The sequence below is a fragment of the Meriones unguiculatus genome, chromosome 12 (assembly GCF_030254825.1).
Source record: "Meriones unguiculatus strain TT.TT164.6M chromosome 12, Bangor_MerUng_6.1, whole genome shotgun sequence".
Lineage (NCBI taxonomy): Eukaryota > Metazoa > Chordata > Mammalia > Rodentia > Muridae > Meriones > Meriones unguiculatus.
In genome coordinates, this window is record NC_083360.1 from 27,078,646 (window position 1) to 27,105,166 (window position 26,521).

General features: G+C 45.8%; 1 protein-coding gene across 1 annotated transcript in view; it reads left to right on the top strand.

The window, feature by feature from the left end:
* The window catches only part of Stk32b (serine/threonine kinase 32B), a 238,495-nt gene that overhangs the window by 189,408 nt on the left and 22,566 nt on the right, over positions 1–26,521 (top strand). Inside the window, exons 6-7 of the mRNA XM_060365405.1 lie at positions 7,199–7,288; positions 26,235–26,338. Coding sequence (XP_060221388.1) covers positions 7,199–7,288; positions 26,235–26,338 — 194 coding nt within the window. The remainder of the gene's footprint in view (positions 1–7,198; positions 7,289–26,234; positions 26,339–26,521) is intronic.

The window sequence follows — 26,521 nt, forward strand, 5'->3', positions numbered from 1 at the left end:
AAGCACTTGCCAGGCAAAAACAGGAGTTCCATCCCCAGCACCCACGTAAAAATGCTGGGAGAAGTGGTGTACACTTGCAATCTTGGCACTAAGAGCTAAATAAAGGTGGACCCCTGAGGGGCTGCCTGCCAGGCAGTCTAGGCTAACAGGCAAGACCAGGTGCCAGTGTCTGAGTGTCAAAATCATAAGGTGGACGGTACCTGAGGAGAAAGCCCTGAGGTTTTCCTCTGGCCTCTGCACTCATACAAATATGCATGCATGCACACCTGTGCATACAGGTTCACTTGCACACACACACACACACACACACACACACACACACACACACACGTCATGCACACTCACGTCTCTCCACAATTGACTAGAAATTTCCTACGGCCTCATAGCGAATGGAAGTACCTGGGTTCTGAAGCCTTGGAAATCCACAGTGATGTTCTTCTTACTAGACTCCATAAGCATGTCATACCTTTGAGAGACATTGAGGCAGAAATTTAATTGTCTGTACCTTTGATCATTTATCTCATGAGTTTTTATGAATATTACATCTTCTAAAGCTTTTCTATTGAGCAGGTGCCATTCAGTATAAACATAACCAGGGGCAGGACCCTCCATATTCCTAAGTGGGTTATCACATGACACATTCTGACTGCACCCACCCACCCACCCCTTCTGAAAACCACATTAGGAAGCAATTTGTGGAACAGGAAACCCTGCGTTGCTATTCATCTCATTAGGTGCCACGTTGGAGACAAGATAGCTGCATTCCAATGAGTTGAAAGCATCTCAAGTGTAGATACACACATGAATGTTTTATTGATGATGCTCAGAGCTGCTCACTCCACAAAATCCAAAGCTCCCAGGCTAGCCTCCCTGCTCCTTCCTGGTCTTGTAGGATAGGCTCCAGGTCCTAAGATAGAGCTGAGATTCAGAGTTTGAACCAGCAGCCAAGAAGAACAACCATGAGGGGTGAGGGAAAGGGGTAAAGGGAGACGGGCATCTGACAAAAACCTCCTGGTAGTGGGGACTTGGCAAAAGTGGAGCAAAGAGGAAGGACTGTGTCCATGTTCCATTGCACAATCAAGCTGAGTACCAGCCTGCTTCATCACTGTAAAAGCATAACCAAGGAGCTGGCTCACAGGCCTTGGGGGTGAAAGTGCTACAGGCTAGGCAGGGCTAGGCCCTTCTACCCACACTAAGCCCAGCTGAGTTAGAGGCCACTCTAAGAAGGTGGCTGGTTGTTTCTAGGACTGTGACCCTCTGGCTGTTGGCTAACCCAAAGTGGCCTTAGTTGGCTGACTACTTGGGAGACCTAGGCTTGCTTCTCTGGGTCAAACTCGGGCTGGCTTATTTCCCTGGGCCTTCTCATGGCCATTGGAGGAGTAAGGTCAAGGAGAGAGAGCTCAGGCATGCCCAGGTCACACTGACACTAACTCAGTGTACATCATTCTCTAACAAGCTTGGGTTTTACACCTGTCCCATGCACAAAGGCATCCTGCATCAGATGGGTTCTCTTAAAATCCCTGCTTCTTCATGATTGTGTGATGAGAAGAAGCCCAGCCCCACAGAAAAGAAAGCACTCCAAGAGCCCTGCCTTTTCTATTAAGTAAAGGCATGCTCTAAGAACAATCTCCTTTCACCAGGATCCAAATCGAGCTCTGAAAAAATTTGTGCATGGACTTGATTGGCTTTTTTTCTTTCCTGTGGTAAGTCGCTATGATCTTCGTGCAGATAAGTGGCCACAACACATGAGCTGTGCACAGCACCCAGGATATCAGATCTGCGTGGAAGATCAACAACCATCCTCCCACTCCACAGCCCATGCAGAGAGACTAAAAGTACAGCTATTTTTAGCAGTGAGCATCGCGGAGCAGGGACAGCCAGAGCTGTAAGGCAGCTGCCTCTGGTTCTTATCTCTCCGGGCTTCCAGTTGCTCCATCTAAAGGGCACCATTCAGCTTTGGCTTGGGCATGGGATGAATCCTGAGAGCCAGCTGAGGTGACAGAGATACTCAGGAGTGGCACGCTCCAAATTCCAATTTGATGACAGCCATGACTGTGGAAGAAGGTGGCTATGGGTGCCATCCCTTTCATCCTAACACTCAGCTTCCTCCTCCAGTCTCTCTGTCTCTGAAACATTCCAGGGGTTCCCTTCAGGTGCAGCACTCACTTACATGGGTTGCAGAGGCAGGCGTGGAAGGATCTCTGTTACAAACCCATAGATAAAATGATCACTGTCCGTCTGTAGGAGTGCCATGCTGTCTCTGCAAGCACAGCAAAGTGAGTCTGGGCTGTACTTGGGTGTCTCCTGCCCACTGCGTATTCTTCTTGAACTGTGAGCCAAAGCAAAACCTTTGTCCCTAAGTTGCTTCTTGCCAGGCATTTGGTCATAGGAACAAGAAGAATAACTAAGACACAGGGGAACAACCATTTAAACCACATCAGGAGCTCTTTCCCATTACCCAACCATGCTGGCACTTCCAGAAATGTTAAGAGTGCACACACTTAAGACACTCAGTTCCTGGCCTTTTGTTACAATAGACAAGTGGACCAAATCATGGAGAAAGCACCCCCTGGATCTGTGAATTTTCTGCAGGACTCAACTCTATCAGTAACAGAACTCATGGGAAAGGAAGTCCTCTAGACAGAGGAGCAAACAGCTCCTTCCAAGTGATGTCAAAAGCTAGAAGGAGTGATGGCTCTCCACACTTTCAGAATATAGGTGGTGTACATAAGGCTGGAAGGATTGATCACTGGTTGATCATACCCTCCTTAGAGCCATGCTTGTAGGTCTCCCACAATGCCTTGTTCTCCTTGGAGTTCTGGGTGTTTTCAGTTATGGAAACGAGTAGCCTGACACTCCATTCATCTGGGCACTGTCACCACACAGTACCTCCTAGGAAAACTTGCTCAACACCAATTTTCACATCTAAACTCAACGGTCAGAGGATGCACAACAGGAAGTCATGACTCGTCATTTAGCACACTGGAACGTCAGAAAAAGAAAATGGAGGGGAAGCGAGATGTCCCATCAGTAGCCTGGTGACCCGAGTTTGATCCCAGAAACCCATGTAAAGGCGGAAGGAGGGACAAGCTGCACATAATTGTTTTCTAACCTCTGCATGCCAGCTGTTGCATGCATCCCCGCTCTCAGCATACATGCACAGTGATGATAATAATAAATATTTCTTAAGTCAAAATGTAAGAGCTACTAAGAACCTCCTCCCAGGAGGCGTGAGGATGAGCATGTGCTGTGAGGTCTGCTCAGCCAGCAGTTGTGTAGCCCTCTGTAGCTTGCACTGAAGTGGAATTGCATGTTCCTAATATTTCCCGCTTTCTGTGCTTTTGTTCTGGCCCACATGATCCTTCCATGGCAGGGACCTGAGGTGACATTTAAAATCCAGTCCGATCAGGTCCCAGCCTTCTCAGGGAGAATAAGAGACCCTGTTTCTATAGCTCTAAGGGCCCAGCACAGACCATCCTTGCCCTGCTTTCTCCTTGTCATTAATATAGGCAAAAAAACTGAAAGGAAATGAGCCAGTGATTGTGACCTGGGGCACAGTGCATGTGCTATGGTGGGTTGTAGATAAAACCAGGGAGATGGAGGCAAGGTGAAACATCTGCACGCTGAGAGGAGGGGTGCATGCAAGTTGTTCTAGAGCAAGTTTAGTGGCTCCCAGGCTTCTCCCTGGCAGGGAGCTGTGCACTGGCTGTGGCTAAGGGAGGGTCCTTCTGGAAGGCTCCCTGGTAAAAGTTGTGACTTCACAAAGCAAAGCTGTGTGTGAGGTGGCGGTTAGTCCTGGTCTTGTAGGAGTGGCCTTAATGACACTATTGTTTCAGCAGAATTGTTGCCAGGGCTTTTGTTTATCAAGCCAGTAATTATGAGGACCTGTTCAACTCTAGTTCTGCCTGGGTTTGGCAGAAGAAACTCCATTTTGTTTCTGACCATTAACATTCCCTTTCACCCTCTGGCCTCCTTGCTGGTCCCTTGTGGTTCCTTCTGCCAGCAGCACCCTTACTTACTCCAGATGTCTTACCAGCCTGTCCCCTCTCCTTCGGGCTATGCCACATCCTCAGGAAAAGTATGGCGGCAGGAGCTTTGAGTCATCTGGTCACATTGCATCCACAACAAAGAAGCAGAAAGAGATGAATGCTGCTTCCTGCTTGCTCCTGTCTGCCACACCTTCCTCAGTGTTGTGGACTCTAGTCCTCTGAAACTGTAAGCCAAACAAACTCTTCCTTAAGTTGCCTGGTCATGGTATTTTATCACAAGAGCAAAGAAGCAACTAACACAACACCCCAAGCAGAGCTTCGTTGTATCTAACCTCCACAAACTCAGGTGCTGAGAGACAGGGGCGGGGGGCAGCCTTACCAGGCCACAGAAGAAGACAATGCAGCCAGTCCTGATGAGACTTGATAGTCTAGGGTCAGATGGAAGGGAAGGAGGACCTCCACTATCAGTGGACTTGGGGAGGGGCATGGGAGGAAAATGAGGGAGAGCAGGATTGGGAAGGGAGGGGAGACTACAGCTGGGATACAAAGTGAATAAATTGTAATAAATAAAAATAAATTAAAAAAAGAAAAAATAAAAGCTGGATGAACAATTAAAAAAAAAGAAAAATAAAGAAAAAAGAAATCTGAGCCTTAGGGAGAGCAAATGGCCTGCCCAAACCAGTCAGTGGCTGCATCAACCTGTGTGGCACAGAACCTGACTCCGACAGTCCCAAAGCAGTGAAGGGTAATTTGGTATGGTTTGGGGGTCTCTTGTTTAGCTCACTTAGCTGAAGTATAGCGGTATAAACGAGTTGGTTCTGGCACTTGTGTGTCTTTCCTGAAGTTCTGCTTTCCCTGTGTTCAGCTTTATCATCCTATTAGCATTGTCCAATAGGTTCTGTAGTCTTAGGGAATTGGCTCCCTATGTGACACAGGAAAAGTACAGAGAATGTCATCAAAGGTAACTTCTGAAAAAGGAAGAACTTCATCCCTGAACCTTCTGGAAGCCCCTTTTCTAACTTTCTGTTAATCCCAAATGTATTACAGGCTCGATTCCCACAGACAGAGGTTGGAAGTGGGTGGGTGGCTGGGATGTTGAATGATTGACTCCAGCCACAGCCACCTGCCTTTCTCCTAGTGGACACAGAGAAAATTCGGTTTAGTCTTGGGGTTTAAAACTCTAAAACTATAGGTTTATAAGTTACCCAGTTTTGGGTGTGTGGTTTTAGTGACAGGGCACTGACTGATGCAAAGGATAAGTGATCGTGGGCCTCCTGAGTAGATCTGTGTGTTCTCACTCGGAAGAATGCCTGTGAAACATGGCAAACCTAAAAGTCACTTTCAAGATGACCCATGAACATGACTTTACTGTCACAAGAGCAAAGTCACAAAGTCCAGAGTTGTGTGAGCACGTATTTACATAAGCATGGGGGAAACAGTGGAGAAGCCCACCGGTCCAGTGTGACCTGAGGAACACGGAGGAACAGGACAGCATGTAAAGGGAAAGCAGGGGGCTGTGGAGGTGGCTCAGTCAGCAAAGTGAATTTCGATCCCCAGGACCAAGGGGAACATGTGTTGCCCCAGTACACATCTGTAATTCCAGATTACAGGGGAGGCAGAAACAGGAGGATTCTGGGAGCTAGCTGGCCAGCCGGTCTAGCCAGGTTCAACAAGAGACTCTGTGTCTAAATGTAAGATGAGCAAAATAGAGGGAGACACCCAATGATGACCTCTGGCCTCTACATACACATAACATGCCTGTGTGTATGCAACACCACACATACATGTGCACAAACATGTACACCACACACACACCCCACACATACACACACATACGCATATATGTGAAGGGAGCTTACAAACATCGTGTGTTTATTGACTTATTCAAATGAGCTGGCATTACTTTAAGAATTTACTTTAAAATACTAACTTTTTTAAAGAGCGGGAGAAATGGAAGAAAGCTGAACAAAAGCTGCATTCGAAAGTCCCAGAATCTCTCCGTGACTGTGGATACACCGTGTATGGAACTACTTGGGGGAGGGGTGGGACAAAGGCTGATTGCCTCCCTCACACAGACAGCCCACAGAGCACTCTGGAAGGTGAACTTGCCGGCCTGTTGGTGTTAGGGATGAGCAAACAGGAGCGGCGCTGTTGCCTGATCTTGGCTGGAGGACAAACAGCCATCATCCAGCTAGGACCTGCCTGGTGAAGTCAGCCTCCTCCTGGAGGACCTGATGATGAGTGCCTTTGCTCCCCTGGGGAGCTGGAGTGCCTGGGATAGAGCCCACAGCTCTGCCACACATCTGCGCTGGCAGCCGTGTGCTGCAGCTACAGGGATGGGGCCTGGGGACACTGTTGCTTTTTCTGTCCTGTGTGGCTGACCGCTTTGGGCATGCCTCTCATGCACACGGTCTCCTGGGCCTCACTGCACCTGCTCCAGCAGGTGACCTTCACGGGTTCACAAAGCCAGCTCTCCTTGTGCCCTTATCTGTGTCCAAGTGTCTCATTCCAAAATGGCGAAAGAGCCACTCCACGTGGTGTGGTGACTGAGAGAAATGTAATGATGCACAGATTTTCCTTCAAGTCCCTCAGAGCTAGTTTCGTCACATGCCAGATGCCCTGGAGAACAAGCGTTGAACCCACAGGTTCCTCCTTTCTCCTTTCCCCCTTCCCTTTACCAGTATCCCACATTCCTGCTCCCTTTTCTCTTTCTTCTCTTATTTCTTAAGTATCTAAATCACAGGGCCCCCAGCCTTTTCAAGTCCCATTTGCTGTCATGTAGTATGAAAGGCTACCCTGTCTCTCTCTAGTTCAAGTCCAAAGCTAAGAGCCCGGAGACCATGGTAAACCACAGCCCGAGCTCCTGCCATGCCCTCCCCTACCACAGCCCCTCGCAGCCATCCTGAGTGCCACCAGACTATCCTTCCATCTCCAGATCAGTGTGTCTTAACCTCAAACCCATCCACATGTCATTCAGCCTGCAACCCAAGCATAATCACACAAATAGCATGCACACAGTAATCAACGCCCGCTCTAAAACCCGAATGCAGAATAGACACTGTAGGAACCCGAGACTACTTCATGATGGACGCATGTCCCGATGTCTTCTTCCTGTGCCCACCATGGAGACCACAGACCACAGCCTCTAGTCACACAGGGAGAGAGCACAGACATCCACAGTACTGGTTAATTTCATTTTCTCTCTACAGGGCACGTACACATCACGGACTTCAACATCGCCACAGTCGTGAAAGGAACAGAGAAGGCTTCCTCCATGGCGGGCACCAAGCCCTACATGGGTGAGCATACCACACGTGCATGTGGGCTTACGCCTGGGTCTCCCTCTTTTGCCTCCTCAGTGGTCCCTCTTTCACCCCACTGATGGCTCCACTGATGCCCCAGCAGGATCCCTGCCCTCTGAGGCAAGGGGGCATTCCCATACTGCCTTCCCCACCCCCCAGCAATCGCTCCTTCCCTGGTTTTCTAGGAAATTATTCTTTAACAGGTAGGGACAAAACTTTGCTGTCCTTTCTTCACAGAATCCAGTGGTGTTCCCAGAATGTCGCTTGGCCTTGGTGTTGGTCATCCTGGGTCTATATTCCTAGGCACATGTTTGTCTGTCCTTGCGTGATTTCCAGTTGTTTTTGTTTTCCCTTGGGGATTTTGGTGGAAGTATTGTTTTGTATTATTTCAGCTTGCTTTGTGAAAGACATCTATTGGATCTTCTCTGTTAATCTTCACTATTTGTCACTTTTTTTTCCAAATGTTTTTTGTGCCTCTTCATGCCCTACTTTTGAAAATACTGCATTTTTTTGGTGTGTGAGTGTATATGTGGGCACATGTGCGTGTGTGTTCATGTACTTATGCCGCAGCCTGTATGTGGAGGTCAGAGAAAAACTTTCCAGTCAGTTTTTTTTCCTTCTACCATGTGAAGGTACCATCTATCAAGGATTGAACTTGAGTCATCAGGCTTGGCACAAAGGGTTCTTTCCTCCTGACCCATCTTGTCACCCAGTCCTGCCTTTCCTTAAGTGTGTTATTTCTATCTGTTTAAAGTCCCTGCCTGCAGTTTATTGGTTTTGTGTGCCTTCTGGTGTGGGCTTTGTGACTGAAATATTTCTCTCTTCATTTCTACTTTCCTTTGGCTTCTCTTACCTGGTTTCTGGGGGTATTTTTATTGCCATTTGTGTTGTTTTTTTTTGTGTCTTGTTTGGCCTTCTTAATGACATCTGCAGTTGTTAAGGCTGAATGTTGGCGTTAGCCCCCAGACACTGCCGTATGAACTACCTCAGAACTTTCCCCTTACAGCAGTAGCTATTCATGGTTCCCCACAGCTCTGTTGGCAGCCTGGGAAAGACCTCTGCCAGTTTGTCAGGGCTCTCGTTCAGCCAAGGAAGTCACCAGGATAAAGATGACAGCCCTCCCTTTGTGGCCTCAAACCTCAAGTGATCAAGGGGGTGGCTTGCTGTACCACCTGGTTTCATGATGGCACAGGAGTCTCCACATGCTGAGCATGCTTGCTTCTCGTTTCCTAAGATCCTGTTCGGCAAAGCAAGTTACATGACCAACCCTGTGAAGAGGGTTGCATGGGATGGGTAGTAGGAAGCCAGATTTACTGTGGAATGTTAATGAGATGGCCGGGCCTGCCACGGACTCTCTCAGCCACTCTTGCAAGTTCCAGTTTTCATTGACAGGTCTTCTGTGCGCCTTTATGGTAAAAGCCTCAGTCTAAGCATTCTGCCTTTATTTATAACATCTTTTTAAAAAAGAAGACTTTATACTTTCTTGTTACTCTCTTTTAAGTGAAACATGTTCTCTTGAACTATTAGGAGATGACATGACTCCGGAGAACTTCCCTCCTTCCCTCACATCAGACTCGCTTTGCCTTTTTGTGGAGGCTGAGCTAGAACCTATGATGGGGCTGGAGGTAGCTCAGTGGCAGAGCACTTGCTTATTATGCTTGAGGATCTGGGTTTGAGCCCCACACAAAGAGAAGGAAAATAGGAAAAAAAGAAGTTGGGGAATGGAGGGAGAGAGGCAAGCATAATGCTTGCTGTGAGTGCCCGGCACTGGCTTACACCCCATCTTTACCTTGTCCTTCTTTTGTCTCTGTCCTGCTCCATTGTGTTTCTCCCTTTGCTCTTACAGGGTGAATGTGAACTGTTCCCCACTGTGCTAAAACAGTTGGATCCCAGCTAGTAGCCCTGTTTTGAGAGGCTTTGGAACCCTGGGAAGTTGGGGCCCAGCTGGAGAAGTGGGTTGCCTCAGGAGAAGGCACTGACAGTCACAGCCCAGGGGGCTTTTAATTGCTTATGCACAGAGATGCCAGAATGTTGTGCCACCCTCCTTCTGCCATAGATGCAGCAGCTTTCGCCAGAGATACAGCCACGCCTTTCCCACAAAGGTGTGGTTAAACCCAACCCTGCCTTTCTAGGTGGTATCCATCTGGTCAGGTATCTTATCAAATGGAGAAGTCATTAATAATTCTCCTTAGGGCATTTTCCTAGCAGGGAGCTCCCATGTCCTTTGTCTCTGTCATACCGAAGCTGACAAATTGCAGCCAGCCTCCTCTGCTGTTCTCAGTCAGGCACTGGACATCGGGGCTTATGAATTGCCTGTCTGGGCCCCTCACTCCCTGCTTTTGGGCTTCTTCCTGCTTCTACAGTTGTCTCTACAGAAATCACCACATGGTGGACTCATCACAGTTGGTATGGTGTTCCCAACTTGTGACGGAGAGAAACATGGAGACAACTAGCTGTGGAGTAAATATGCTCGGGGTTTCTAATGGCACCATTTGCTGTCAGCTCTAGTGTTCACATGTGTAGACATTCAGAATCTAGGGCAAGCCTGATAGCTTGCCCCTGGAATCTCAGTAGTCAGAAGGCAGAAGCTGGGGCATTGCGTGTGTTCAAAGCTCTCCTGGGCTGGGCAATAGAATAAAAAAATCTATGCAATTTTCTTCTCAGAACCCCAAAATCGAGTCATTATTAATATTACACTTAAATAAGGATTGTCAATAAATCCTGGCAAAAACAGATGGCTTCCTCAAGCTCCACTTTGCCTCTTGTCCCGGCCTCCCTTAAGTGAGGAAACTGGGTCCTGGCTCTTCCCCTCAGGGAGGGGGAACTGTGGAGAACCATCTGGCCACTCCCCAGCAGCCCCACCTTCATCCACTCTGACTGCGGTCCTACTGTGTGTGCATCGCTATTATACTTCATCCTCAGAGTATCCATTGACAGTTTTTACAGCCTTCTCTCATTTTACATTCAAGAAGGCTGAGGTCCAGAGAAGCCCAGTGGCCTTCCTGTGTGCATTGACTTTCAGGACAATATTGCTTGGCATTTCCTTGGCATTTGGAGTTCAGAACTTTGGGGACCATGGTGGTGGTGGTGGGGTGCTTACATAGCTACTTAAAGTGGGAGTTGGGATTTGAGGCCTTTTGGATCTGAAACCCATGTTCCTTTCTCTATAGCAAGGGGCTTTGGGACACTTTTTTGGAGTCATCCAAAAAAGGTGCTCTTTCTCAGATAGGAGTCAATGTATCGTCACAGTTGTATATAAGATTCAGGGCTTCTAGTGTCCTAATTAGAGGAGCCTTGGGCCTGAATTAATGAGCAAATGTGCAGGAGAGAAGTTCTTGGGCTTTGGAAGATGATCTACAAATGGCTGTGTTTTCAGGGGCTATGGAGTGAGCAATGGCAGCCAAGCATTTCAGGATTGTGTGTGTGTCGGGGGGAGAGTTCTTATTATAGCTCACCCCATGGTTCCCAAAATTCTGAACTCCCAATGCCAAGGTACAGTTTGTTGATTTCACTCATTTGAGCTGTTTGCTTCCAAAGCCTGATAACTAGTTTCCAGAATGCTCCAAGCACAGCTTTCAGAGCAGGCTGATAAGTAAGGTCCTAGAAGGCAACACACGGATTTCTTTAGAAAGAAATATTTGCCCAGAACTGAATTTTCATTCACTGAAAGAGCATATGGGGTTCACTGTTGTACAGAAGAAGTTTCTGTAAAATGTATCAGAATAGAAACCAGAAATGTCCCAGCTGCTGCCCAGAGTTACCTGGTTCATTAATACGAGGTAGAATGGAAGGGGGACACTCCCTCAGCAAGTGTTTAGGAGTGTGAATGGGAGCCTTGGGGTTCTGAGGGAAGCCTAGGGGGAGAGATAAAGAAAGACCTCCTCGTCCTCAGTGCTCAGGCCTGAGGGAACAGAGATGTGCAAATGCAGTTGTGTGAACATTACAGTCAGAGGCACAAGGAGAAAGAAGAAGCAGTTCCTCCAGAGAGGGTGCCTCTTTGGGGTCAGTCCCCTGCATAACATACATAGGGCATGTTCCACTGGATAAAGGCAGGAAAAGGACTGAGGCCTAGGGAAGGGAGGAGTAAGGCACAGAGGAGCAAAACAGCATTGCAGCCTGGGAGAGCCGATTCCATGAAATCTGAGCGAACAGGAACAGGTCAGAGAGAGGAGGCAGGCCAAGTGAGTGAGGGGTAACTCCCAGTATCCAACATGGTGCACACAATGTGCCCCTTGAGATGAGCCTGAGATAACTGGGAAACTGCCAGTCTGGCATAGCTTCCTGCTCTGGGAAATGGGGTGGTAGGTGATGGGTTCAGTGTGCCTCAATGAGTGTCTTTGTTAGGTTCCTAATGCCACGACAAAACATCATAATCAAGGCAACTTATAAAACAAAGCATTTAATTGGGGCCTCACAGTTGTAGAGGGTTAGAACCCACGACCATCATGGCAGGGAGCATGGTAGCAGGCAGGCAGACAGTAGCTGAGAGCTCACATCTTGACCCACATGCACAAGGCAGAGAGAGAACTGTGAATGGCATGGACTTTTGAAACTGCAAAGTCCAGCCAGTAATCCACCTCCCTCCAACAAGGCCACATCCCCTAAGCCTTCCCAAACAGTTCTACCAATTGGTAACAAAGCATTCAAATATATGAGCTTATGGGGCCATTCTCATTCAAACCACCACAGTGGGTATTGGTTGGGGATCTCGTGGCAGAATTGTGGAAAGTGCAGAGCATTGTACTTGGAAGGTGGCCAGCCCCGAGGCCTAGAAATCGTCATTGCTGTTAGCAGTGTTATTACCTGCATGGCTTCCTGTCCTACCTATGATGAGTGCTGGAGGCCAGAGCTGAGCTCACACTTTCCTGCTTTTGGAGCTCACTCTTGAATGGCAAAAGCAGACCCTAGAGAAATCTTGATCTATCATGGGTGAGACACAGGGAGACATAAGGCCACCACACACTTGGTCCTTATCCCCTACCTTCCACTCCATCAATTCCTGTCCCCAAGAAGATTGTGACAAGAAAATGTGGGTATTGTGGGAATTCACTACAGCAATGACTGCAGTTGGTGCCCTAGAGACTGAAAACACATCAGAAAATAAACCAGAGAGCATTCCTGCCCCCTCTGGCTCCACTGTTTGTGCAGGACAGTCACTTGAAACATCATCACTGATGTACTCAGGAGTCTATGCGGATGACCCTAGCTGGGACTCCTAGCAGCAGGAAGCAGTGACTCCTGGGAGCCTCCTCTGTCCCAGAGATGTCCCCTACAGATTTCCATTCTCTTTCCCAGTCCTCTCCCCCACCCCCAAACCCCACCCAGGTTCTCTTTACACCTGATCCTCCCCACTCCATCTCCTTTCCAGTTTCCTCCTTCCATCTACTTCAGATGTCTATCTTATTTCCTCTTCTGAGTGAGATTCAAGCATCCTTCCTCTAGCCCTTTTGGCTTCTTTGAGTCTGTGGATTGTAGCATGGTTACCCTGTACTTGATGGCTAATCTCCACTTATAAGTGAGTACATACCATGCTAGTCTTTCTGGGTCTGGGTCACCTTACTCAGGATGTTCTTTCCTAGTTTCATCTATTTGCCTACAAAAATTGCATTATGTCTTTGTTTTTTAATAGCTAGTAGTATTCCATTGTATAAACCATATTTTCTTTATCCATTCTTTGGTAGAGGGACATTCGGGTTGTTTTCAGTTTTTTACTATTACAAATAAAACTGCTATGAACATAGTTGAGCAAATGTCCTTGTGGAGTGGTGGGACATCATTTTGGTCTATGCCCAGGTGTTACCACTGGGTCTTGAAATAGAGTTATTTCTAATTTTCTGAGAAACTGCCAGATTGATTTCCACAGTGGTTATACAAGTATGCCGAAGAATCTTTTTTAAAGTTGCATTTTAAAATTTTGATGAAGAATAATCTTGCACTTCACACTTGTTTATCACACACTTGAGATCATAGCTAAACACGTTTTCTTCATATGATGTCACACAACTCTTGCTACTGCTTCCTGGAGGTCTTCTACCTTGTAGGAGTTCTGAGTTTACTTTGAGCTGCAGTTCAGCTGTAATCTATTTCTGAACACAGTGTAAGGCAGGAACCAGCTTTTCCTTTGAACAGCAGCAAGTGCTCTTAGCACAAGTCATTTCTCCAGCCTCCCTAAGAGCTAGCTCTTTAGTCAGTGCTCAGTCATTGATGGTTAAAGGATATGACCGATTCTTGTGTTGACTGTGTATATTGTGACTGTGATGCACTCACTTCTCAGTTCTGTCAAGTCTTCTCCAGTGGATTTTTTGAGATGTCTACGTATGTTTGCAGAGAGGACTTAACTTCCGCTCTGAACCTTGTGTTCTTTCATGAACATGTGCATGCTCACAGTGCTGCCTTCAGCTGAGAAACTTGGCCTTGACCCTGACCTCAGCTGGATTCCGTCTCCTAGTCCACCACTCACTGTGATGTCCACCTAAGGATTTGTACTTCTCTTTATCAGCATGAAGAATTACCATCTATTCCAACTTTTTTTTTTCAATCATAAATGCATGTTGAATTCTGCCAAAGAGCCTTTCTGGATCTTTTGAGATAAATTTTCTACAATCTATTGAAGTACATTGGTAGATTTTGCAATGCTGAACAGCCCAGCATTCCCAGAAGGAGTCTTGTTAGTCATGATGTGTTAGCTTTCTTATGTAGGGCTGGAATCCATGTGCTCATATCTTGTTTACAATATTTGGAGATCATTTATAAGGAGGCTTTATCTCTCTTTTCACTGTCTTATAACTCCATGTGGTTTGAGTAGCAAAGTATTGCTGGCAGTACTTTGGATTGGAGGATCACTTTCTTTATCCCTTGTTTTCTGGGGAGAGAAGGGGTGGGCGTGTGTACAATTGTTGATACTCACTTGTAAATTTGATAAAATTGTCTAGTAAAGATGTATGATTGAACCCAGTATTATGCCCAATGAAGAAAACTTTGCAACTATGAATTCAATTTCTAAAAAAGTAAGTATTACATAAAATGCTGTAGTTTGTAGTGTTCAGAGAATCTGTGTAATTTGTTTAACTTCAGATCCTTGGGCATCCACGCTTATGAAATTTCCCCTCACATTCTTCAGTGCTTCTTGGTTCTGCAGTTACAGTTCTTTTTCCTTCTTAAATTGGTATTTTATACTTTTTTTCTTTGATTGTCTGGTCATTCTGGTTACAGGCTAATAAAGTTGGTTTGTTGTTGTTGCTTTAAGTACCAGTTTTTGTCTTAATTGCCTTTCTCTGTTATTTTTCTATTTTCTGTTTGATCCATTTTTTCTCTTATCTTAATTACTTCCTCTGCTTTCTTAGGTTGTCTTGTTGATCTTCGTCCAGTTTCAAAAAGTGCAAAGATAACTGACTTGAGACTCCTCTTCCGTGCAGGAGGGTTGCACGCATGAAACAAGGTCCAGCTTTAGTTGTGGCCCCATAATTTTTGATGTATTGTGTTCACATTCTGGTATTAACAATTTCAAAAAATAACAGTTTTCTACATATCATTCTAATGTTGGTATCCAGCTTAATTCTCTAATGATCAACCATGGATAGGAATCAATTTATAGCTATCATTTTATAGCATACCATGGATAGGAATCAATTTAAAGCTATCAACTAGCCTTTCCTTCCTCTCATCCCATTGGTTACCATCCCTTTTACGTTGTCTCATCATTTATCACTTCTTTACCTCACTCTAACCTTAGGTTTTTTTTTTCCTGAAAAGGCAAGTGTAGAGAGTATCCTACTTTCATATCACTCAACAGAAACAATTTTGAAATTTGGCTTAAAAATCTCCTAAAGAGAGACTGGACAGATGGCTCAGTGGTTGAGATTGCATATTGCTCTTCCAGAGGACCTGAGTCAGTTCCCAGCACCCACATTAGGCAGACTACAAACGCCTATAATGCCAGTTCAAAGGGATATGATGTTCTCTTTTGGCCTCTGTAGGAACTGCACTTGTGTACAAATACACACCCAGAAACACACATATATATTTCATAAATGAAAATAAATCCTTTAAAAAAATAACTTCACAAAAATACATTCCCAAATCCTTCCACCCATCTTCTATTTCACTTACTATAAACATATAATTCATCAATCTTATATTTGCTTCTGATGTCAATGATATCTTATAGTCATCAAAAGGTAGAATTAATTTTCTGTCTATCTATCTTCTTTTCTTATTTGTTAGCACGATTTTTGTGTAGTGTGTGTGCTTTCTTTTTTCTATCTGATATTATATACTTTGAAGAAATCCTTATAATCAATCTTAATGAAAATCTACTAGCAATTAAAAAGCATTTGAATAAAATTGTTAAAAGTGCTTATTGCAAAATTCTTATACTTTGAAATAATAACCTGAATATATATCCTGGATACTCTGTGCCAAGTTAACAGCTTTTCTCCTTTGGGGGAATTAACTGTGCTACCCCTGCTTTCTGCTGCAGCATCTATGATGATAGCCATGATGTGCCTCTCCTTTTCATTGCTCTGCAGGTAATACATCTGTCTTTCTTGAGCTGCATCTGAAACATTCCCCTATTCATTGGCTGTCATATACCTGTGATAGACTGGATTTGCTTTCATTGTGTCTATTTATTCTGATGATCTCTGAGTTTGTTGAATATCCTATATGATGACTCACTATCTGGGGAATATTCATTTTTATGTCATTTCATTTATATATATGGGTGCTTTGTCTGTATGTACATATGAGGCAATGGCTCCTCTCCTAATCTCTGCATTACCAAGAAATTCCCATGGTCTCCTTTCTTCTCTGGTCCTCTTGAGAGCTGTGGAACCTATAGAGAAGAGCTGGCGAATGGGGCTGTGCTCCATTTTATCTGGACAGACCACAGACCTCTCACTGGTACCCACACATGGCCTCAGCTGAGGCTGTCTTACCTCACCCTCTTCCTCCAGCCTGTCTTCCTCTGGTGTCACACTCAGGGATTAAGCAGCACTCACACCCCTGTCTCTGCTGCAAAACAGACTGTGAGCTAGAAAAGTTCAAGAAAAGCTAAAGTGAGGTAACGATCTTAATTGTTAATCTGACTAAATTTGTAATCACCATGGAAATATAGCTCCTGGTGTCTATGGAGAGGTTTTCAGAAAGGTTTTAACTGATGAGGTAAGACCCACTCTAAATGTGGGTGACATCAACCCAAAGGAGAAGGCAAGTTGAGCACCAGAACTCATCTCTTCTTCCTGACTGTAGATGCGATGTGACTAGCCATAGCACACTCCTGCTGCCATGCCTTCCCTGCAATGATGGACTGTGCCCCCAAACTGTGAGCCAGAATAAACTCGTTTTCTTTTTCCTTAATTGCTTTTGTCAGGTATTTTGTCACAATAATCAGGAAGGTAACTAATACAGATAACATGGTTAGCGTTTTCCAATTAGCCTCTGTCTTGGTTTTGTTTCTGTTAATGGGATAAATACCCTGATGAAAGCAACTTTAAGAAGAAGTGGCTTGTTTGCCTCACAATTCCAGGTTATAGTGTATCATTATGGGTAAGTCGAGGCAGAAACTTGAAGCAACTAGCAGCATCTACCTACAGTCAAGAGCAGAAAGAACAAATACATGCCTGCTTGTTAGTGCTCAGCACCTCTCTAAACAATCCGGGATCCCCTAGCTAGGAAATGAGGCCCACAAAGTCTTCTCACTTTGATTAATAAAGTCAAGACAGTTAGGTCCCTGCAGACATACCCACAGGCACCCTGCTCTAGAAACCACCTCCCAGGTGATTTTTAGATTCTGTCAGATTGACAATTAAAACATCATCACAGGCTAGACATGACACTCCAACTCTGGTATGACAATAGAGCAGAACTATTTCAGGTCTTTGTAAGAACCTGGGAAAGAAAGTTATTGGTGGGGTAGAGGAATGGAACTGGAAGAGCCCAGGGAGACTTCAATGAGAACTCATACTTCAACTGGACCCTGAAAGGTTCAGAAGGAGACACACAGAGCATTGCAGAGAGGTAGAACTATGTTCACCAGGACCCTTAGGTAAGAAGAGGCTGACTGTCAGAAAGCACCTTGGGGAACAGATTTAGCCAATAATCATGGAGGATAAGCTTAGTGAGGCAAGACTAGCTCACACAGTGCCAGAATTGCATGGTACAATTTGGGGCTCTGTAGGAAGTTCACCAGAAGACATTAAACAGCATCACTTGTCTTAGACACAGAGAGAGATCAGAACCCTTTGAGTAGCAGTCTGAAGGATGAGCAATCCTAATCTAGAAATTTCAAACCCAAATTCAAAATGTTTAAATGCTGACATGATGTCATCTACACCTGACCTCATGTGGCAGGTCACAGTGAAAAGGCAAACGGCAAGTGTCCTGGTAATTTGTAAAATTATTTCCATGCTACGTGCACAAGGCTACTAGAAATATGAATTAATTTTGAGATTTGTATCCTATCATAGAGATGCCTCATTACATCTGCGCAAACATCCCAGAGTCTGAAGCAATCTGAAGCTAAAACACATCTGGTCCTGGACATTTGGATGCAGGATATTCCATCCAGATGTAAATGAATGTCTCTCCAGGGGATGCTGTTTAGAAGTCCATCCCCCGCTTCACATGTTAACTGTTAAGTATGCCGACTCTGTCTCTTCTCTTCCCATTAGAACTACTGCAAGCCAGGGGGCTGGAGAGATGGCTCATTGGTTAAAAGCACATACTAATCTTCCAGGGGATCCGTGTTTGCCTTTTATCTGCTCTACTAAAAGAATCTGGTTTATTTAACATGAAACGCTTTTCTGGTACTGTTCATGATTCATTTTTGCCTCTTATCAGAGCTTCTGCATTTCTTCATTAGCATATTAGACTCCCTCCCCCCGTTCCTCTTCCAAAAAAGACAGTGAAATCCTAATGGTCTATGGCTGAGAAATGTCTTACATTTTAACAAAAGTGGTTTCCTGTTGCCATGAATGCTACTAACATCCTCAGAAAGAAACCAATAGCCCGTGGTGGTACTGTCATTTTATTGCAAATTAATATGTAAGTAAATGACACCTGAGTTCCTCGGCTAGCTAGAAGCCAAAGAAAATTAAGTGACCCTTGAGGAATTCCAAGAGTGTCCAGGCCCACTGCTTATCTCTGCCTCCCACAGTTATTGATTCACTTTAATACAAAGAATTATTACCAAGCATTTGAGTCATCTGGAGACCATGTTTAGTATGTGCCTGGGTGATCTGGGTTTCCATTCATTGCCCATTCAAAGACAGACTGCAATATTAAAAGCCAGCTCAAATCTGTTGGAAAGCTGCTTTACACCAGTCCTGAAAGGAAGCTAGTCCTGAGTTAACTCATCGTGGTATGGGGACTGTCATTAATTCATGGAGTTTGAGAATTACTCAGAGAATAAATGTTTGGTCAATTACCACCAAGCAGTGAAAGCAGACGTTGAGATCAGAAGTCAGGTCTCCATGATTTAGCTCCTTTGCCGCTGTGAGACACTGAGCACTCAGCTTTTTGGTGCCCCAAGGGACCTGGGGCTGACTTTAGTCATCTCCCTACCTCATCCAGCTCAGGGACAGTGAGGAAGATAGATGCAAATTCTGAGTTTCAATTTAGTTTGATCACCGTGAGGACTGGGAAAGGCTCAGGGGGAAAAAGCCAGACCATAGATTGATGTTCTGGGCTTTTAAACACAGGAGGAAGGGAACTGTGGAATAACAATGGAATTGATTATTATTCTTCAGGGGAAGCAAATGTTAGGCTGGGTCTTTGAGTATGAACAAGAGTTACTGAGTATGGACACATGGGGTAAAGATTAGCAGACAAGAATTCAGGATTGTGTGCAAAGAGCTTGTCTGGCAGGTGCTAGGCCCTGGGTACAATCTCCCACAAGAGAAAATTGCAAAGAGTATAAGGCTGTTAATAGATGACTAAAATCATGTCCCAGGGTAGCTTTTGATGCAGTGGGCCTAACATGAACAGTGGCTAGAAGGGGGCTGTGGGTGACTGGGGCCTGTTTTGAAGAAGCTTTCATGATAAGGATTTTTAAATTTATTGTACAGTCATTAGACAATTTTGTGATGATTTAAAATAGGTGATTTGCACACGAGTGATTAACACAGGACAGTATTGAAGAACACTTATTGAGCACTTACTGTATGTTCAGTGACTATCGTAAATCCACTTTCTTTCTCAATAATGTTACATAAAAGACATTGTTATTCCTTTTGACAGGTGAGTGTGCTTAGAAAGATCTCTCTGGGCACATGAATGTAAAGTTAAGGGGACAGAGATGACAAAAGGTCAACACAAAAGTTAGAGAGGAAGCCATAGAAAAAAGTTCTAGAAGGGGAAAGTGTTAAGACTTAGGGAGTGATCAAGTGATCGATGACAGGCTCAAAGAGGGGGTCAAGTCCACAGTGACTCCAGGCTTCTGACTGTGCAGGTGGGCAAACCATTGGGTTTTCCATCAGCTGGAATCTAGAAACACGAGAAAGGCCTGTTTGAGAGGCCAGAGTCTGGATGGGCCTGCTGGCATGAAGGATCCAGAGACCCATGGTGGAGGTGCCTAGTGCTGGGTCTCCCCAAGTCTAAAATGACATGCTGGAGATACACTGCCACGGCAAAGAGTGGGAAGGAGGCCTGTGATCTGGTCCCAGATGAACCAGGTGGCACTGAACTCCCAGACCATGGCTTCTCTGTGGGACATTTGGGGGGTGGATAGAAGATAGATGGTCTTGAATGACCCCTTGGGGGCTGAAATGCAGTGACTCTGTGTTCACAGTCCAGAAGAACATAATTACCTGGAGAGACAGACTCAGGCAGCCTGGCAGGCTACATGCTAAATAGCTTTTCACACTCCAGTGCACATCAAAACCTTCAGCAGCGTTCATGGAGCTGAACATCGAGTGAGGAAGGGTAATGGAGGGGGTGATTGTGTTTTTCCATATTTTCAGTGGAGTGAGGGAGGAAACTCAGCATGGTTAGCCTGCGTGACAAATCCTACCAAGCATAGATTTACATTTTGGGGGGAAGAAAGACAACTCCCTTCACCAGACTCCATGTGCCCTTGTTTTTCTGGAAGGCCAAATGTATGATGGCCTGATGGAAACTCATTTCAATTAAAAAAAAAAAAAGCCTTGAAAGGAATGTTTGGCTACTAGTCGAGGCAGTTTGTGTATGGCGAGGCTGATACTGCTAATTCACTGGAACATGCTGAGAATGCAGCCAAAGTTTCCATGGTGCTCAAGTCCATCCCATGTATGGACTTGGAGTTCACAGGGTGGGCGACATTCTTCCAGCACTGTGATGGGTCCATGGGGGACAGCAAAAAGCAAACAATATTTCTGGTACAGTGAACGGAGTCTGAGGTTTCTTCTGTATTCCTTAAACACACATGCTGCTGTATTGTGGTAGCTCGTCTGATAATGTAGATGATCAGTAAGCAATGGGAGGATAGCATATACAGCATGGGCACACTGACAAATATTTATTAATGAGCATACTCATGGTAAAGCCATGTGTTTTGTTTTAAGTTATACCGAAAGTCTAATTTACTTGAATGTAACACTAGTGGATCTTCATAGGAAATCTTGGTTTGGGGGCTGAGTAAAGGCACTTGCCACTAAGTCTGACAGCTAGAGTTCAGTCCCCTGGACTCACACGTTAGGAGGAGAAAACCGATTCCCACAAGCTGTTCTCTGCTCTCTAAATAATAATTGTAGCACTGTGACCCACGCGCATACCAAGTAAATAAATAGATGTAATTTTAAAAATTTTGAAACAAACTCTTGGTTTGGGTTCAGATTCTCTCAGCAGATTTAATACATTGAACTGGAGATATTTAGGGATATAGAAATGTACATAGAATGATGACGCATGGGCACGTGGGCTTGAGTTTTAAGTGGTGTGTCTTCACCCTCCAGCTCAGGACAGGTGAACCAACTTTGTGCAGTGTGTCTGTGTGTCCTTCCCATCAATCGTCTAGTCATCTAAGTTACTAGTAGGCTATCATAGTATGGCAGTGTTTGTGTTGAGGTGACCCTAACATGGTACCTATACTTTGACTACCTCTCATCACAACACTGCAGGAGGAAAAGAAAGTATTTTAAGATATATTCAATAGCGCTTCCTCAAGATCCAGCCATACCACTCCTAGGCATATACCCAAAAGAGGCTCAAGTAAACAAAAAGGATATTTGCTCAATCATGTTTGTAGCAGCTTTATTTGTAATAGCCAGAAGCTGGAAACAGCCCAGATGCCCCTCAACTGAAGAATGGATGCAGAAACGGTGGTACATCTATACAATGAAGTATTACTCAGCAATGAAAAATAAGGAAATCATGAAATTTGCAGGTAAATAGTGGGACCTGGAAAGGATCATCCTGAGTGAGTTGTCCCAGAAGCAAAAAGACACACACGGTATATACTCACTCATATAAACATACAACATAGAATAAACCCACTAAAATCTGTACATCTAAACAAACTAAGCAAAAGAGAGGACCCTAACTAAAATGTTCAATCCCCATCCTGAAAGGCAAAGAGGATGGGCATCAGAAGAAAAAGAAAACAGGAAACAACCTAGGAACCTGCCACAGAGGGCCTCTGAAAGCCAGAAGAAGAAAACAGGAAACAACCCAGGAACCTGCCACATAGGGCCTCTGAAAGCCTCTGCCGTGCAGACTGTCAAAGCAGATGCTGAGCCTGATGGCCAACTGTCGGGCAGAGTGAATGGAATTTTATGTAAGAAGTGGGAAATAGTAAGAGCTGGAGAGGACAGGAACTCCACAAGGAGAGCAACAGAACAAGAAAATTTGAACACAGGGAACTTCCCAGAGACTCATACTCCAACCAAGGACAATTCATGGAGATAACCTAGAACCCTGACAATGCAGCCACTTCTGATGAGAACTGATAGACTAAGATCAGAAAGAAGGAGAGGAAGACCTCCCCTATCAGTGGACTTGAGGAGGGGCAAGCATGCAGAAAGGGGGGGAGGGTGAGACCAGGAGGGGAGGAGGGAGGGGCTTATGGAGGGATACAAAGTGAATAAAGTGTAATTAACAAAAGTTAAATAAAAAATTTTTTAAAAAAAATATATTCAGAGAGACACAGAGAATAGATTCATATAATTCTTAGTACAGTCTATCATTATGATCTATTTTATTGCTCACCATGACCGTTAGTCTTTCGCTGGGCCTGGCTTATAAACGAGACCATATCCTAGCAGGTAAGAATAGGCAAAAACCAAACTGCATATATTGGTGGTACTCAGGCCTCCACTGACTTCCGTACTGCCTGGTGGCTGCAAGCAGATTGCAGAGTTAGAGTCACCATCTAGATTGGTTTCCTGCAAGAGTACCTTTCAGTGCCCTACTGAGAAAAAGAAAACAGTACCAGGATTCTGTCAAGATAGTGCCAATTCATGCAACTAGGCTGGGATCCTTTGAAACTGCCCAAGAATGCTGGCATGCAAAGGGCTCTGGGAAGACAAGCAGAAAGGAATGCAGCTGGACCTCATGATTCTAAGACAGATCTTTTCTCCTTGGATATTGGTTAGCCTTCCTAGAGCTGGCAGCACTGTGGGGAGCCATGTATACAGCAGTTTGGGAAGATGTTTTGTTACATTGCCGTGGTCTGAGTTACATGGCAGAAAGCGGGACTCACTCAGCTTCAAGGACAGACCGAAGCAGGAAGCTCTAGAGATGAGGCTCAATGCAAAGCTCCTACAGGAGACAAAGGGCAATAACAGTGACCAACCAAAGGGAATACATGAGCGAAGATGAGAAATGAGTCAACAACTGATCCTCTTCCTCCCAGGAGCCATCTTTGAGACATGGGAGACCTAGTGGACATAGTGTGTGAAGTACCCACTGTAGATGGAAAGATGGAGGTGGGAGGGCAGAGCCACAATCCCCAGGCAACCTAGTCCTTCCTGGCAGTTATTAGTACCAGGAGAAAGGGTTTGGTGCCAGGAACCCGAGACCAATTTGATCCCAACTCTGCCAAGCTAGATGGTGATCCTGGCAAGTCCTTCACCCTGTAGTGGCTTCTTGTGGCTGCAGAGCAAATTTTCACAAGCCAGAGTGAAAACCGCACATAAGCTTTCCCTTGAAGTTCCAGAAGCTGGAACCGAGATGGCATGCTGTGGTAGAACCATGCTTGCTTGGAAGGCTCTGGGGAAGATTCTTTTACCTTCTCCAGCTCCCAGGGCGTCCTTGAGCTTGTGGTGCCTCCCCCCATGCTCTACCTCCATCTCCACACAGCCATCCTGTGTCTTCAACCACCCCTCATCTCTCTTATAAAGACATTAGTCATGAGATTTAGGACCAAATGTAAACCTTAGAATGTTCCATCTTGGGACCCTTTATTATATCTGCAAAGACCCTTCTTCAGAATGCGATGGCATTTACAAATACGGGGGCGGGGCTTCGGAACCTGCCACTCAGCCCACTCCAGCCCTCTTGCCTCAGCTTCTTCTGCCCTTTTCTTACAGAGTGTTGAAAGGATTCAATTTATACAGAACCCTTCGCAACAGCTGTCAGCCACGGTGCTGTCACTCACTGAGCAATGCGTGCCAGGACTATGTCAGGTTCTCAACTCCCACCTGGCCCCTGAATCCAAGCACTGTGATTCTGAGCCACTAAAGCAGCTGCGCAGAGATTATGACATCAACGTCTCTGTTCTGTCATCAGCCACAAGAGCGCAGAGAAGGGAGAATCAGCTTCCCTACAACTGCGAACATCTGTCATTTACCATTCAGAGCAGCCTGGCGGCATCCATCACCTGCAGCTTCTACACTGAGTCTCAAGTGCGCTCAGGACCGTGGGCATGACGGGGAATGTAAGAAGCACTGAGGCACACTTGGCGTTCCCTGTGCCCATGAGTACACCTGTGTCTCTGTCACCAGGTTATAGTGACCAGGCCCTGGGGTTGCATGGCAAACACCATACAACCCTTTCTCTCCTAGATCCCCCAGGTCAGGAAGAAGACAGAGGAATAGATAGAGTGTGGCACAGGAGTATAAAGTCTCAGGAGCTGTCTAGCTCAATGGCTGCCCTGATGGATAATTAAGGAGCAAGTGGGCTCATTTCCTTTGGATTCTGGATGATCTTGGAATGGATAGGAAAATTTAAAATCTACAGTATCTGGAGAGAGCTAGCCCTTAGGTCAGGGGAGGGTGGAGTTTAGAGTGGTCTCCACATCTCTGTTGTGTGTTGCTGGATGCGTGGTGGGGTGGCTGAGCAAGACAGAGGAAGGGGAGGTTTGAATAACAATCAAACTGCCATTCCTAAGGCTTCAGGTTTACAGTTTGCCCAGTGTGAGTCACGTGTCCTGAAGGGCAGCTGCTGAATCATCCCAGCCACCTAGCCGTTCTAGTTTTGTGTAGCTGTGCTAGAACACCCTGACATAAAGCAGCTTTGGGGAAAGGGGGCTTCTTTCAGCTCACCCTTCTAGGTTCCTGTCCATCACTGTGGGGAAGCCACAGCGGCAGGAGCTTGAGACAACTGGTCACATCACAGCCACAGGCAAGAGCAAGGGAAATGAATGTATGAATGCTCACTTGCTTGTGCTCAGTTCCTCCACTCATACAGTTCAGGACTTTTTGCCTAGAGAATGGTGCCACCCACAGTTGGCAGTCTCTTCCCACAACAATTAACTCAGTTACAATAATACCCCCATAGGCATGCCCGTGAGCCATCAGGGTGAAGACAACCCCTCCTTGAGACTCTCTTCCCAGAGGATTCTAGGTTGTGTCTCGTTCCCAAAGATAAGAAATACGCCAGTGAATAAACCATAGTTACTACCCACATTTGACAAAACAGGTACACACACGATGTGTTAAACTCGGTCCCAGATAATCCCACTATATTCATATTTCCAACACAGCCAGTTGCCATTTTCTAAAGCTCTTAATTCTATCATTCCCCAGGGTGGTAGAACATATTCCCGTACTGAGAGAATGTTGGTCAGGCAGGGATTTGGCCAAAGTAGGAAGTGCTACCCAGTTTTTCCTGTCTCAGCTGTGTGGCTTCCTTCACACCCACCCATGCTTCTCTCTGAACCTCATCTGTTAAAGGTGTCAAATGGGAGCACGTCTCTAGAGGCTGTGGTCTCAAGAAAAGGGAAGCTTATGGACAAGAACCCTCAAAAGGGCAGAGTGAAAAGAAAACAGACAGAATCTGGCTGGGATCTGAGTGCTCCACTGATTTAAGCTCCAGATACAGCACGGTCAGACACTAGTGGAAAATCCAGCCAGCCTGCCCTTTCTTGCCTGCCCTGATCCAATTTCTTCTTGTCACCCTCAGTGCAACCTGAAGCCCTGACGGCTTCCGTCACACGTGTGGCTCCCTCGAACAAATGGGGAGTAAAATCCACATAACATCAAATTAGCCTCGCTGATCTGTGCCATCCCGGGGCAGGTAGCAAGCACTTCCACACTGCTCTGCACTCTTCACTTCTGTCCCATTTCAAAAGCATTGCCCCTGCTAGGGATGTAAACCCATTTCCCGACAGCAGCTGCCACCCCTACCCTCCTGTCTTTGCCACCAGAAGTCCACTCCATCTGCTCTAACTTGTCTAACTTGCTGCCTGGATCATTCCTGAGCTGGGCTCCAAGTGCAGAGCACTTACCATTCTAACGGCTGCCACCTGGCCCACCTCGATACAGAGGCAGAATGGCAAGCCTCCCAACCCACATGCTCAGGTCTTACTCTCCACAGTAGGCGGAGCTACACTAGGGTCTTCTACTGTGACTCATGCCCATCCACCTCCATGACTCTTACCTTGGGGAAACACACGCAGCCCCTTCCTGTTTGTTCCAGACCCTGCTTCCCAGGGGCAGAAGCTGGTAACAGTGAACTAAGCACCAGCAAACTTGTCTCCCTATGCACAAATCAAGGTATGTCTGATATTCTTTCTGCTTTGTCATTACAGCCCCTGAAGTCTTCCAGGTCTATGTAGATGGAGGCCCCGGGTACTCGTACCCCGTGGACTGGTGGTCTCTAGGTATCACGGCCTACGAGCTGCTACGCGGCTGGGTAAGTCCTGTAAAATGGGGGATGGAGCTTCAGTCTGAAAAGCTGATGAGATGCCAGGAGGAGGTGCTGGACCAGGATTCTGGTCACCCCTCAGGGAGTTCTGGCTCAGACACTAATTCTTTTGGTAGGGAAAGATATCCTTCTGCCAGCCCAGGGAAGGAGGTCACAGAAGGTGAATGACTT